The sequence below is a fragment of the Pavona decussata genome, unplaced genomic scaffold, assembly GCF_977016875.1.
Source record: "Pavona decussata unplaced genomic scaffold, jaPavDecu1.1 SCAFFOLD_11, whole genome shotgun sequence".
Taxonomy (NCBI): domain Eukaryota; kingdom Metazoa; phylum Cnidaria; class Anthozoa; order Scleractinia; family Agariciidae; genus Pavona; species Pavona decussata.
The window spans coordinates 257,294-269,834 of NW_028145434.1; the positions used below are offsets into that span (position 1 = coordinate 257,294).

Sequence of the window (12,541 nt, forward strand, 5' to 3'; positions counted from 1 at the left end):
TAATGTGTGTCACCAACAAAGAAAAAACAAAGCATTCCCCACCAACAACATGGAAAAGAACACTGGGAAAAGATACAACAGGGTGGAGATCTTGGTAAAACGTTTGCCTTACGGTACAAAACAGGAGAAGAAGGGAAGAGAGAGTGACGAGGCATTGCAGTTTGGCTCGAAGGAAAAGACGTGACATGCAGATGTGGTCCCCACAGATCATTCACACAGGACAAAGTACTGTTTGCATTGCGTGAGATTCTAGGCCTATACTTACCAGTTGCACTGGACCTGTTTTCTGGAAGAAGACTTAACACGACGTCAATCCTGTGTGTTGAACGTGATGAACGCCATGTCTCGTCGTCAATTCTTGCAACAGCTGCCTGGACACAGCTTCTCAACAGGCTTACAATGTCCACTTTATCCAGGATGGTATCTCTGGAGGCAAGATCAGCAGCTTCCATTTCTATGTCAATCACTTCTTGTTGTTCTTCTTCAACTTCCATGTCATCAGCCCGTGTGGTGGTTGGTGCAACGTCAAACAATTCACTGACCGATCGGTCCACCATATATTTAATGGCTGGAATTTGACCAGTTGGTGGATGAAGTTCATCGATGTGCACAGATATCCATTGTCCTCCTTGGAAACCAGCAAAAGATTGACAGCCTCCAACAAGACGGGGAAGTTGAACAATCATTGCTATGTGCACAAACGACGAAGGCTCATGCCCAACACTTTCTGCAAAATCTTGTTCTGCTGTTGTCCTCTGTTCCACTAACAGGTGACGAGCACAAGGTATCAAGTTGCAATTCACGTCTCCAGCATCGCACTGGACAATGAGCAGCCCTTCCCTTCCACCAAGTTTTGCGAAGAAGTCCCTGTAGGCCAAATTATCAAATGGAAAACGATATTGGAAATATAATACACATTTTCAAGAGAATTTTGACGCATATCGTTCGGTATTTTCAGTTTTCCACAGAACAGAGCGACTACAAGTACTTCACAAATACCAAAGAAAAAACACAAAAGAGAAAAGTTGACGTTGAGGACGCATCGATCTCCAGACCACCAGGTAACATTTCCACCATAAAATGGATAGAGTCAGAGTGGTTCTTACACTTTATTCAATGACTTTGCTATTTAAAATAAATCCCCTCGACAATTCACAGACTAATACTTCAATTCAGATAGGGACTGACGTTACCATTTTACCTCACAGTTAAACAGAACTGTTGTTCCGTGTGAAACTGTTGTAGACTCAGACACTTTACATTTGACGGTTGCAGTGAGGTTGAAGCTGCTACGTCTTGCAGATCATTGGAGGAAAGCAATCTTGAGTGGGTTGTCACCTGCAGGTAGAACGTTGTCATTTTACTTTCCTTCAAGTATTTTTACATGTTTTAAGTCCTACACCTTTATAAACATGACACTTGAAACACCCCACTTAAATAGTTTATGATAAATCAATGTCAATGTTGACATTCAGGAGATTCGATGGCACTGCAATCTTATAAACGGTCGTTGCTGTTCCCAAGGTTATTCTTAAAAGCAGTCTTTACTACATCTAACGATAGAGTAATTACCTGAATTAAAGCTCCTTTGTCTGTCCTTCTGTCCTCTGTCGTCAGCACATTTCTAAGGAAGGCAGTCAAACTTGAATGCTGCTGTATTGTGAAGTAACGTGCCCAGAGGTCGTCTGCTTGCTGAGCGAGCTGTGTACATGGCAGACGTGCAACGGCATCGGGTGTTGCACATTGCAACAGCAACTCTTGCGATTCCTTGAGAACCTGTGATGATCAGTATAGTTTAATCAGCATACAGACAGACATAAAAGGGAATGGTGAGAAAATTATCAAACAACCAATGGGACAATATGTAAGCTAGCAGATTCTCTTCTGTCTTTTGAAGTTTACTCAATGCAAGAGTTGTACGATCAATTTCTTTTTAACAGACCTTCTCTTCGAAGGAGCGCTCGTCACGGAACCCCTCACACTCCTCACTCTGGTTTATGTTGCTAGTTACTTGCAATACTACAGATGCTGCCGTGTCACCATGGTAACCAACAAATGCGTCGCCAGGTGTATATTTTCTGTAACAAAAAATATATATTAAAAAAATATTCATTTAAAGGACCCTTAAATCAAATCTGGTGTTCTGACAGCAGGGCCAGGGTACAGTTGAGGCGGAGAACAGCTGTTTGCAGACTTGTCCCTGACCAGAGACATGCACATATGGCATTAACAACTCGTTGAATAAATATTCAGCTCCAAAACATACCTCATCTGCTGGTGGCGTGGGATGTTAACTTGAGAAAATCGTGTCACCCACTCGTGAAGTCTGTCTACAGCGTGTCTTTGTGGAGGGGTCAGGCTTGCTGAGGTTACAAGGTAATGCTTTTCCAAGCGATTGATCAGAGGAATTGGAAACTTGCTGTAAACAACATCTCTTTCAGCAATCACAATCAGTCTGTTGAGATGGAAGGAATGCTACAGTTTTAAGGCTAAACCGTTTAATCTAATCTACAGTATGCACTATTCTACAAAGAAGGAATGTTGTTTTATTATTGCAAAACAATCAGATCAATTAATTCGTGAAAAAAACAATTACATTTCCAAAGTGGATGTACGATCAAGGTATATTAACATTTACTCGAGTATGACAAAAAATATACCCGCAAGAAATTGGTCCGTAAAGTTTTTACCATTCACTAAATTGGTTCACTGAATTTTCCATTATCACAATTTGATAGAAAATTACGTTTTTATACTTTCACGAATGTCTCCTCTATCTTAAGTGAAAAGAAATCACGCCCGCGAGTTTACAACTGGTTATTGGTTCGATTTTACGCATGATTACAAAAATGAAGAATGTGTCTTCGTGTCTTCTTATTTTCACTGCTAATAGTTGCCACAGCTTTCAAAATGTATACACGATTTAAAGGTTATACTTCCCTGCTGAACCGAATAATAAATTATCTTTAAATCGGAGATATTAGCTTGAGTAAAAGGCACTTGAAAACTCGACACAATACAAGAAAATCTGACCAAAGAGAAAGCATTGAAAACAACGTGATTGCTACGTGATTGCGCGATCTTTTTCCATCAAATCAAAATTTAAGGCCACGCACTTTCACTTCTAAGAACAAACTTTGGTACACCTAACGTGGCTCTTACTAACTCTATATGAATATCGAATTCTTTAGGTGTGAACATTCACACAAAAGGGTTTTAGTGACACTTTCCTTTCACCACGCTATACAACGTGACTTCGCCTTTGTATCTGCAGACTAAACCATAAAGTGTAGTTGCCATTCAAATAAAAGCTACCGAGAAGAACTGGTTACGATGGCAGACAATCTCAGTGCGCGGATGAAGTACTAAATAACACCTACAGAAAAGAGAGCTATCGAGTACTCTTTTTTGTGTTACCGTTTGTTTTCCAATGATTTGAACGAGCTGTTCCTACCTGAATTCATCATGGACGCGACACTTGACACGGTGACTTCCCAGTCCAAGGTCCACATATTTCTGTCCTCCGAAATACACGTAGTACTGTGGTTTCGAACAAAACAAAGCACTTAGCACACTTATCCCTCAGACCAGACAAGGAGAATGTGAAAAGACACAGCAATGGAATATAACGATTTGCTATCTGAATGAAACCTAATGAAAACTAATTAGGTCATTGGTTCTTACCTGGTTGAGAGCGTCATACAGACTTTCGTAAAGGCTCTCTAAGTTCAACAGTATTACTGTCCTCCCTGTTTCCATGCACACCTTGATTCGATTGATGTCCCGGCAGACCTGAAATATGAACGATAGAGGATACACGGCTACGGTGGCAAAATTTCTCGATAGATAGGTAGATAGTTAATTTAAAAATCACTTTGCAGCCTAAAGGCTGAATCACGTTACATGCCTGACATTCCTGGCATTGTGTTACTATAAGTAACATTGGTACCTGTGTGTATTCCTGATCCTTGGGGAAGCTGCTCCCAAAAATTACGACTGGCTCTTCTCCTTTCTTGTGCAACTCCTGTTGGACAATAGGCAACGCTGCATAGTTCTCTGTCAGCACCAACAGGTATCGACTCTCCCTATTCAATTTGACAGACAACAACAAAAATTAAACTTGGGACGTTACGGTTTCATTAAACTATATGGCTGACAAATTATGGATTAGCAGTGCAGAATTTGGCTTGTAAATGACCGTCTGATGCGCAGTACGCCCGGTATCTATTTGATTAATTCATTTTATACTCATTTCTCGCTATTCACTTTCTAATAGCGTCTCTTACCCTTTGGAGATTTCACGCTCAAGACTGGCTTTGATCAGATTCACTGCAGAGAAGGCATCTTCATTTTGTCTCCTCTGCAAAAGAGGATCACTGTCTTAGTTTAAATCAAGCACTCTTGGCATTCATTGTAAGCCGACCGTCGATTTCGTAACTGTTTGAATTATTTCAGTGAAACATAAGACGCAAGAAAATAACATTAGAATGATAAAAATCAAGCAGTTGAAAGACTTCCTTACCATTTGGTTTCTACTATATGTGAATTGCTTCTTGAAGATTTTGACAGGATCTATCTCCTCCAGTCCCCCGAAGTTCCTTCTGATGGCATGTTCGATTTCTGGCCAACGTGGCTCGCGTCCATGCTCCTCAGCCATTTTGTATACCATCTTCACCAAACTTAAGGAAATCAAAAATACTTCGAAATATCCTCTCACAGTCATAAACAATTCATGAAGAAAAAACAAAGGAAATTGCTACAATGAAAGAGGTTTGCAAATCACAAACATTTGGTGAACTTTTGCTTTGCATTTCTCCACGAATTATTAATCAAAGGCTCCTGTGAGCCAACTCGTGAATGCATCAGTAATTGAAATTAAGACAGCTACGGACACTACCTTGAAAGCTAAAAGAAGTTATATCTTTGCCCCATCATGTAACGAGAAATAACCATTCTTGTACTATAAAAATGATTGTAAACTTTATTCCCTACTTATTGAATACGGTTATTCTGATACGCCGATTACAAAATTTTCACTTTTTTTTTTTATCAAAGTTCATGCCGACACTTCACTAATTGAATTTTTAAACTTAATTATTTTGAAATTCTTAAAAGACACTGCACTTTGTGGAAAAACGAAAAAAACCTATAACCAATAAACTTATGCTCAGATTTAACAAAAAATCTCCATTCTTACACCAAAATGATTGTCAAATTATTTCCCACAGATTGAATAAGATTATTCTGATGCGCCGTGAAAAAAAAATTTTCTCGTGGTTTTTCCACTAATTGAATTTAAAACTCATCCACTGTGCATGGCCGAAAATTGACAACCAAACCAACCAACCAACCAAGTGAAACCTAATCATCGCTATAACTCGTTCATTGCGCATGCGCGCATTCACAAGTTAAAAACAGTTTGTGAAGCTAAATGAAACACTCGAAACAGTGTTTCATACGGCTTCCAAACACCTCAAAGTTGGTTAAAAGAAAAGAAAACTCAACTGCACCTCGTTTTTTTACCCCACTTCTCGATGTTACGTTTGGAAATCAGATGAAACACTCTTCCTCGTGTTCGATATATTAAGTACAATACAGAAGTTTTAATCCAAATACCTTGAGATTAAATGTAAGCGATGTAATAAATTTATACCTGTAGAAATCACGAAGCCCAAAGAATTCATCTTTTTTGGATTCCCGGAGAGCATCTGAATTCTTCTGAGTGTCATACAGCTCTTTGTATCCCAATGCAAGCGGATTCATAAGAGGAGTGACAAAGTTCTGCACGCGTTTGTCAGTTGAACATATGCCCCTACATAAGAAATGAACAATATGTTACAGTCTTCGTGAACGACAAACCTTTTACCATCTTCCGATTGCAAATGCTAGACTTTATGTTACAGTTTGCTTTAATGTGTTGTGGCAGCCATTGTGATTTTTTGATGATGCGCTAGTCCCTCATTTTGAGCGAAACGTTTATAATAGTAAATGGTAAGCCACGGCTTCCTCACGTACGTTATCAATTCCTGCTATGGACCCGGTTGCTTGAAAGCCGATTAGCGCTATTCCCCGATTACTAGTAAAGGCGAAGCGAGGTTTTCATCTTGCTTGTTAAAATGTTAAAAGCTAATATTTAATTTATGGCAAAGAAAAGTTTAAGTCAAAACTTAACGACAAAATGCTTTTGGAAAATCTGTATTAATTAGTTATTTAACTTGAATCAAAGTTCACTTTAACCCAGGATAAGTTTAACGGGCTTTAACCAACTGGGCCCTGATCTTATGTCTATGTGTCCTACTTATATCTTGAACTATGATAAAAGACTCTTGTATTAGTTCTAATAACATTTTTAAATTTCTTTTTTTTTTTTATTCGCCCATCATTGTTACATAAGATAGATATATAGGTGCAGGAGATCTCAGCAAGCTCTATTGACCATTTCAGGGAGTCATCCTGAATTAATGTAAGCTATCAATTTTATGCATTGCTGCTCTTTAAACCAAGATAAGCCTTACATAGCACTCTCCACCAGTTCCTGTGCATCTGGCAGGCCACGTGATAGCATAATACCACGGTTCATTTTTGCAGGGTCAAGAGCCCAGTTTGAAATCCCTATGAACGCCACTCTTTGAAGCTGTTGTTCGACCTCCATAATGCTATCAGCCGTACTCACTCCATCCTCAAGCAATGGATGAAGCGTTTTCAGAGGCATCAGAGGGGAGTCTTCAGCCAGGCCAACCTCGTCTAAGACCACCACTGACACGTACTTGTCTGGGTTTTTGTCTTTCTGCAGTTTGCTACACTGACGAAAGGTTTGCTGTATCCCTTCTGCAGTTGAGAGGGGGCTGCACTGGTATGAGGCCATGTGAACCTGGGGAAAAATAAAATCACCATACAAGATAACTTATGGCCCACTTTCGATGTCGCATATCAGTCGAGTGGAATGTTGCAATCGACACAACTCAACTCAATAACCACACAAACTACAAGTAATACACTTAAATTTGGGGATGAATAACTGCAAAGCCAAACGAAGAGCAGATCTGATTTTCTTCCAATTAGCCTTAGCAACAGACCAATTTTTAATGGATAGATGGGGTTATACTAACATTGAAATACACGAACATAAGACAAAATACAGATGAACCCTCGTATGCTGCCACCAAAAGTGCTAAGGCAATTGGTCATCTACGAGTGGCAGTCGCTTATAGGAAGCCAAGCAAATGCGAAAATACTTTCGACGCTCTAGTTGTTAACAGCAATGTAAACACACTTTTACGCAATTACCTGTTTGAAGGTCTTAAAGAGATTTGATCTTGAGGCATCTCCTTCCATGTTATCAGCAACAACAGTCTTGGCCAGTGATTTTGAGCTGCCCGGTTTGCCGACGACAAACAGTGGAATCCTGAGCTCAACACACACCACCATCATGAACACGTTCTCGCTCAAGGCTGTGTTACGAGCGATGTTATCGCCTAGTTCCAGCTCATTCAACACTGCTTTCTGGCATCTAACAACAACGTAAAGAGTGGATAAAATAAAATAAAATAAATAAAAGTAAATAAAAGGGAATTTTAGTGGCACATACACAGAATAGCTCTTCGTCGACACTTTCCAGGCCGAATTGGAACTTGGAAATGTTTTTTTTAGAGGGAGAAAAACCCACAACAAACTCAACCCATACATGAAATTAAAAAAAAATACATGAAATCAACTCCGGGAATTGAACCCGGCGGGCCATACTGATGGGCGGTGAGTGTTCTCTCCCCTGCACCATCCCTGCCACCCTTACAACTATAAATAAATACAAAATATCAGTTAACTTAACGTAGCAAGAGAGTTGATTTTTTACTTTACATCTACCCAAAAGATGTTGGCAGCATTTGGTTTCTGACAAACATCACCTATCTTTGGTCAAACTATTTCCGAGTTTTGTGTTCGATCAACTTTTTCTGAAGCAGACACGTTTACCCTACGAGCACCAAATGTCCACAAAAGAGATGTTTGCCCGGCGAGGCATAATGTAGTTAAAAGAAAAGAATGCTACGGCTTTTCAAGAGCAAAAACGTCTTCCATTCAAAGCACGTGTGAAACTGTACACTAGAAACAATTCTCCAGTGACAGTCCTTATTCGCTGTGTGGAGATTTACACTCTTTCAACAGCCTGGGGCAAAGGCATAGTTTGAGCACTCATAAGAGGACTAGCTGTCCTCAGCACTTACAGCTTAAATCCATATTGTATGTTTATGTTTTGCCAAAAACAAATACTTTCGGCCCCCGAGTGTGATAAACCTTTTGGAATCGTTATTCATGACTTTACAACATGGGACATATTACTGTGTACAAGCAAATAATAATATCACATGGCGCCTTAACTGAAAAATAAATCCACTTTTCTGAAATGGTATACACTGACTGAGAAGCCCTTGTTGTTGCCAAACATCAAACTTAACCTAACGGCAAAATTTTGAATTTTGGAAAGGAACATATGCAAGAATGGACCAAGGTTTTCTGATTCTGGAAATGTCCATAAAATGCGAAAAACATGCTTCGTTACTTATCGTTCCTCAAATCTATCTCAGCATACCTTGTAATTTCCTGTAGAATGCGTCTATGACCCCCAGGGAGCTGGCAAGGGGGCAAAAAGCTTGGAGCCACGGAGCGACGAAAGGGTTCTCTGTCTTGAAGTCGCGCATGGTAACATACGCCAAGGGAAAGTACGAGGGCACGAGTGATGTCATCAAGAGGCTGTATGAAAAAGTTCAAGAACAAGATGGTATTAAATGGGGTCCAGTCACATAAGCTTTGGTCAATTGTTCAATAGAAAATCATCTGCTTTGAACAAAGCAATGGGAAAATTTGTTTTTGCGATCGAAAAAAACAACAACAACAAAATGATACCGTTAGTATCTAGCTAGAGTGCAACTGACGTTATCAAACTCTTGATACGATTGCTGCATCGCTACGTTTCGATTTTGTCAACCTATCTGGTGAAAAGTGTTATAGACTTTTAACAATCGAAATTGAATTTAGATATATGGAAAACCGAAAAACCTCCAACAAAATTCCTTGTTCAAAGCGTCTGCAAATCGAAGAAGAAGAACACGTTCACAAGACAACACTAAACGTAAACGAACTAGGTCACTCAGTTCCATTTACCTGATCCAAATCATATTGGTCGTCCTCAATGTCATACTCTTCACTGTCATCATCGTCTTCATCATCACTTTCCTCATCCGAGTCATCCAAATGTTCGTCCATCAGAGGATTGAGAGAATCACGGTGATTATAGAACCAAACCATAACTTTCATTGCACGTTCAACATCTCGAAGACTGACAAAGCTGCATTCATCCTGTGTTATTAAGAGAGACATGACGTTGGCCATTCATATTTGAAAGACAAAATGGCAGGCAATTTTTAAAAGTGGCATTTCGGAAAACCTATGAGAAACTGAGGTGGTTTTAAATGGAAAATAAAAATTAAAATCAGAGATTAGTATGCTAATAACTAAGGACCACATTTAACTGATTTTAAAGTGAAAAGTAACCAGCTATGCTTGAATACACATTTGTTAAGACAAACTTTAACATACGCATTGTCCAAAGACATATCAGGTTATCATGTGAAGGGGAATAAAACAAAGTTTTCTGGCCGCTATGTGGTAGTGGACTGATTTACTGTCCCACGTTATACTGTAATTCTAACATGATAATAGTAAGCCCACCGTCTGATCTCTCATGTAACGTTGTGAAGCTGTAAGCACTGCTGTCAGAGCCTTTACCAATGGCACGTCTCCTGGGATTCGCTGTTCTTGAAGAATCTTGTAACAAAGTTAGGAAAAATGGAAAATTAATCATTCTTTTCCACTGATACCCCAAAATTTAAGTACGCTTTAATGACAAAGTCAAAATTAATCTCTTTAAAATAGCTTTTTACTGAATAAGTAGAATGTTCTCTGTATGCTCCAAATACTCTATACGCACTATCCTTTGAAGGAAATTACGAATAACACGCACTTACAAATCTGCTGACAATTTGACTTGTATATAGCTGCTCAATTTCAGGCTTCAGTTGACCAAAGTCCCATACCAAAGGGCGCATGCTCGCTGGCAGAGAATGCACTCTGTAAACTAGGTGACGAAGCGGAATGCGACCTAAACAATTATCATCACAGAAATACAAAAAATATGAATAAATAAAGACAAGGAATGTTTTACCCTTAAATTACTGAAGTGAAACATTAAATTGCGATAGGTGAAACATTCAAATAAAAGCAGCTGTTGAAAAGTACTGTTTATTTTTCTTTTAAAGCGATACTAACTTCTGCGTGCAAGGATGAAGTGCACAAGAGTAATATTTTGCACGAAGTTGTTCTAAAACACGTTTTTTGACGGTGGATGAAATCCAAACGTGTGTTGTGTGTTGCCATGGTGTGATTTGCTGCACAAGTTCGTTCTAACCTCTATGACTGTGGATTGAATCCTCGGTAAAGTGTCATTACAGTTCAGGGGGAAGATATTGCGTTTTTTTCCTGTGGAGACTTTTGTTTTCCAAATTTCTCAAAAAAGGCTCAAATTAACATTATTTGTTCTCTGTATGCACAGGGTACATAATATAACGGGAAATCATTTGGTGTGTTCTTTTCTGGGCAACTGGCTCTTTTTTACTAGTTTCTCCGCACAAAGAAGTAGAATCAGATTCACGCCCTACCAAGCCGATCATGAGTCTGTTGAGTTGAAACATGATAACCCAGGCCAGCCGATTCTAGTTTGTGGATCATTTCTTCAGTATGCCTATAAGAAAAAAGAATGCACTCATCAAATAACACCCACTGTTTTACTCTGACTGTGACAATCTTGGATTGCATACTTACTTTCTGTACGGATTACATGCTGCAATGAACTGTAACCTCTTGGCATCAATTTTTCTGCCATTGACTCGGCGATCCACCATCACCTCTTTGATCATTCCTAAAGCATCAGTTGTGTTAGCCTCATCAAAGAACAACACAGTGTCAATACCCAACTGTTCATTCAATCTAGCCGTTTCCTCAGCCTTTTCCACTTTTTTCTTGATGTCTTTGTAAGTTGTGCCTCCGTGAACCTAGCAACAATAAATCCGTGAAAATTGCCTTCCTAAGGTGTTCATAACATTAACCAGGTTTTTTTTAAATAAATAAGTCACTTCGTGTGCTTTGATTAACCAGCATTCTATAAGAAAGATGTAGCTTTCACTGTGTCTTGAGCTTTGGACAAAAGAGTGCGATTCCCTGACGGGAATCGAAAACATGTCCTGTCCCACACACGTCGGACGGGTTTAACTACGGAGCTGCGACATGCGGAAAGTGTCCTCTTATAAGTAGGGTCAACAATGTAAAAGAGTCCTGCGTGGTGACAAAAAAAGATGGTAAAGAAAGAAAGAAACAATCATTTCAAAGATTTCTTTGCACGGGCGTATTGAAAGCAGTAGCAAAAAATTGTAGGTCGTGAACATTTTTGGATCTCTCAAAGCTTGCACTCGCCTTAACATTGACAATTCTAACGGAAGATGTTGAGGGCGACCTGAACCATTTCCAAAGTCTTACATGGTTTGCCGAGAGGACAAAAAAAAAACAGTTTTGAAGGGTGCAGGTCTACTGAAGAGGGTTTTTTTTTTCATCTAAAGTATTTAATAAGTTACCAAGTTCGCCATGTTTACTTATGACTAGTTAAATCAACAGCAATAGTATTTTTCTTTGGCTGAACAATATTTCTCCACGCTGCACATTTTTGGTACGATGTCTATTTGATCTGTCACTCCATGACAGCTATGGTGATAGCGATAACTACCAAATATGGTTTGGGTGTAGAATGATTACCAGATCATTAAAGAATCACTTCAATGATTCTACTTGTTCATAAGCTTCAAAATATCAAAAATTAGTCATACCTACAGAAAACGTAAAACTGGTTCACAAGTAACCAACTGGACCCATAAATCAGCAATCAATGTCGTCAACTAAACGGACTTTACGCCAGCGATGACCAGTGAACACTTCAAGACTTATTCTATGTATACCTTCATGAGCAGCATATTCTTTGGTCCCCCAGGTCCGGATTGCAAGCCACACATGTAACGAATGAGGCAGGTTTTGCCACAGCCAGTTTCACCCATGATGACCACAGGAATGCCACATCTTAAGACAAAAATAATGTTTAAATGTGTAGATCAATAATTTGAAGCAACAAGTCAATCAAAGCAACCTTCCTATTAGACTTCATTCGTTTGACATATTTAGGAAGAAAGGAGGATTTACGTCATTGCCCCAAATAGTTTACCTTACCTAAAGCGCATGTGGATGGCCAGAATTTTCTTCAAGTTGTCTGTGGTCAGTTCATAAGACTCATCTGGGTCATAAGGCCACTCAACACCCATAACACCACAAAGCTTCTCAATTTTCTCTCCCCTGTGTGCAGTAAAAAATTGTATATCATAACATCCTTACATTTATTAGTATGTAACGCCATTCTGTTAAGAACATTTTGCCAAATAAAACAATG

The 12,541-nt window shown here is 39.2% G+C and overlaps 1 protein-coding gene across 3 annotated transcripts in view; it reads right to left on the bottom strand.

The window, feature by feature from the left end:
* Positions 1-12,541, bottom strand: part of LOC146488039 (E3 ubiquitin-protein ligase rnf213-alpha-like) — a 96,393-nt gene that overhangs the window by 30,705 nt on the left and 53,147 nt on the right. For all 3 annotated transcript variants that reach the window (XM_085120927.1, XM_085120913.1, XM_085120920.1), the window contains exons 34-54: positions 12,325-12,447; positions 12,060-12,177; positions 10,876-11,105; positions 10,713-10,795; positions 10,023-10,156; positions 9,727-9,822; positions 9,160-9,354; positions 8,588-8,748; positions 7,288-7,510; positions 6,516-6,871; positions 5,654-5,812; positions 4,523-4,679; positions 4,287-4,360; positions 3,950-4,085; positions 3,685-3,792; positions 3,455-3,540; positions 2,267-2,455; positions 1,943-2,078; positions 1,573-1,776; positions 1,202-1,338; positions 266-867 (exon numbers count right to left, since the gene is read on the bottom strand). In XM_085120927.1, the coding sequence (XP_084977053.1) occupies positions 266-867; positions 1,202-1,338; positions 1,573-1,776; positions 1,943-2,078; positions 2,267-2,455; positions 3,455-3,540; positions 3,685-3,792; positions 3,950-4,085; positions 4,287-4,360; positions 4,523-4,679; positions 5,654-5,812; positions 6,516-6,871; positions 7,288-7,510; positions 8,588-8,748; positions 9,160-9,354; positions 9,727-9,822; positions 10,023-10,156; positions 10,713-10,795; positions 10,876-11,105; positions 12,060-12,177; positions 12,325-12,447 (3,707 nt within the window). The remainder of the gene's footprint in view (positions 1-265; positions 868-1,201; positions 1,339-1,572; positions 1,777-1,942; positions 2,079-2,266; positions 2,456-3,454; positions 3,541-3,684; positions 3,793-3,949; positions 4,086-4,286; positions 4,361-4,522; positions 4,680-5,653; positions 5,813-6,515; positions 6,872-7,287; positions 7,511-8,587; positions 8,749-9,159; positions 9,355-9,726; positions 9,823-10,022; positions 10,157-10,712; positions 10,796-10,875; positions 11,106-12,059; positions 12,178-12,324; positions 12,448-12,541) is intronic.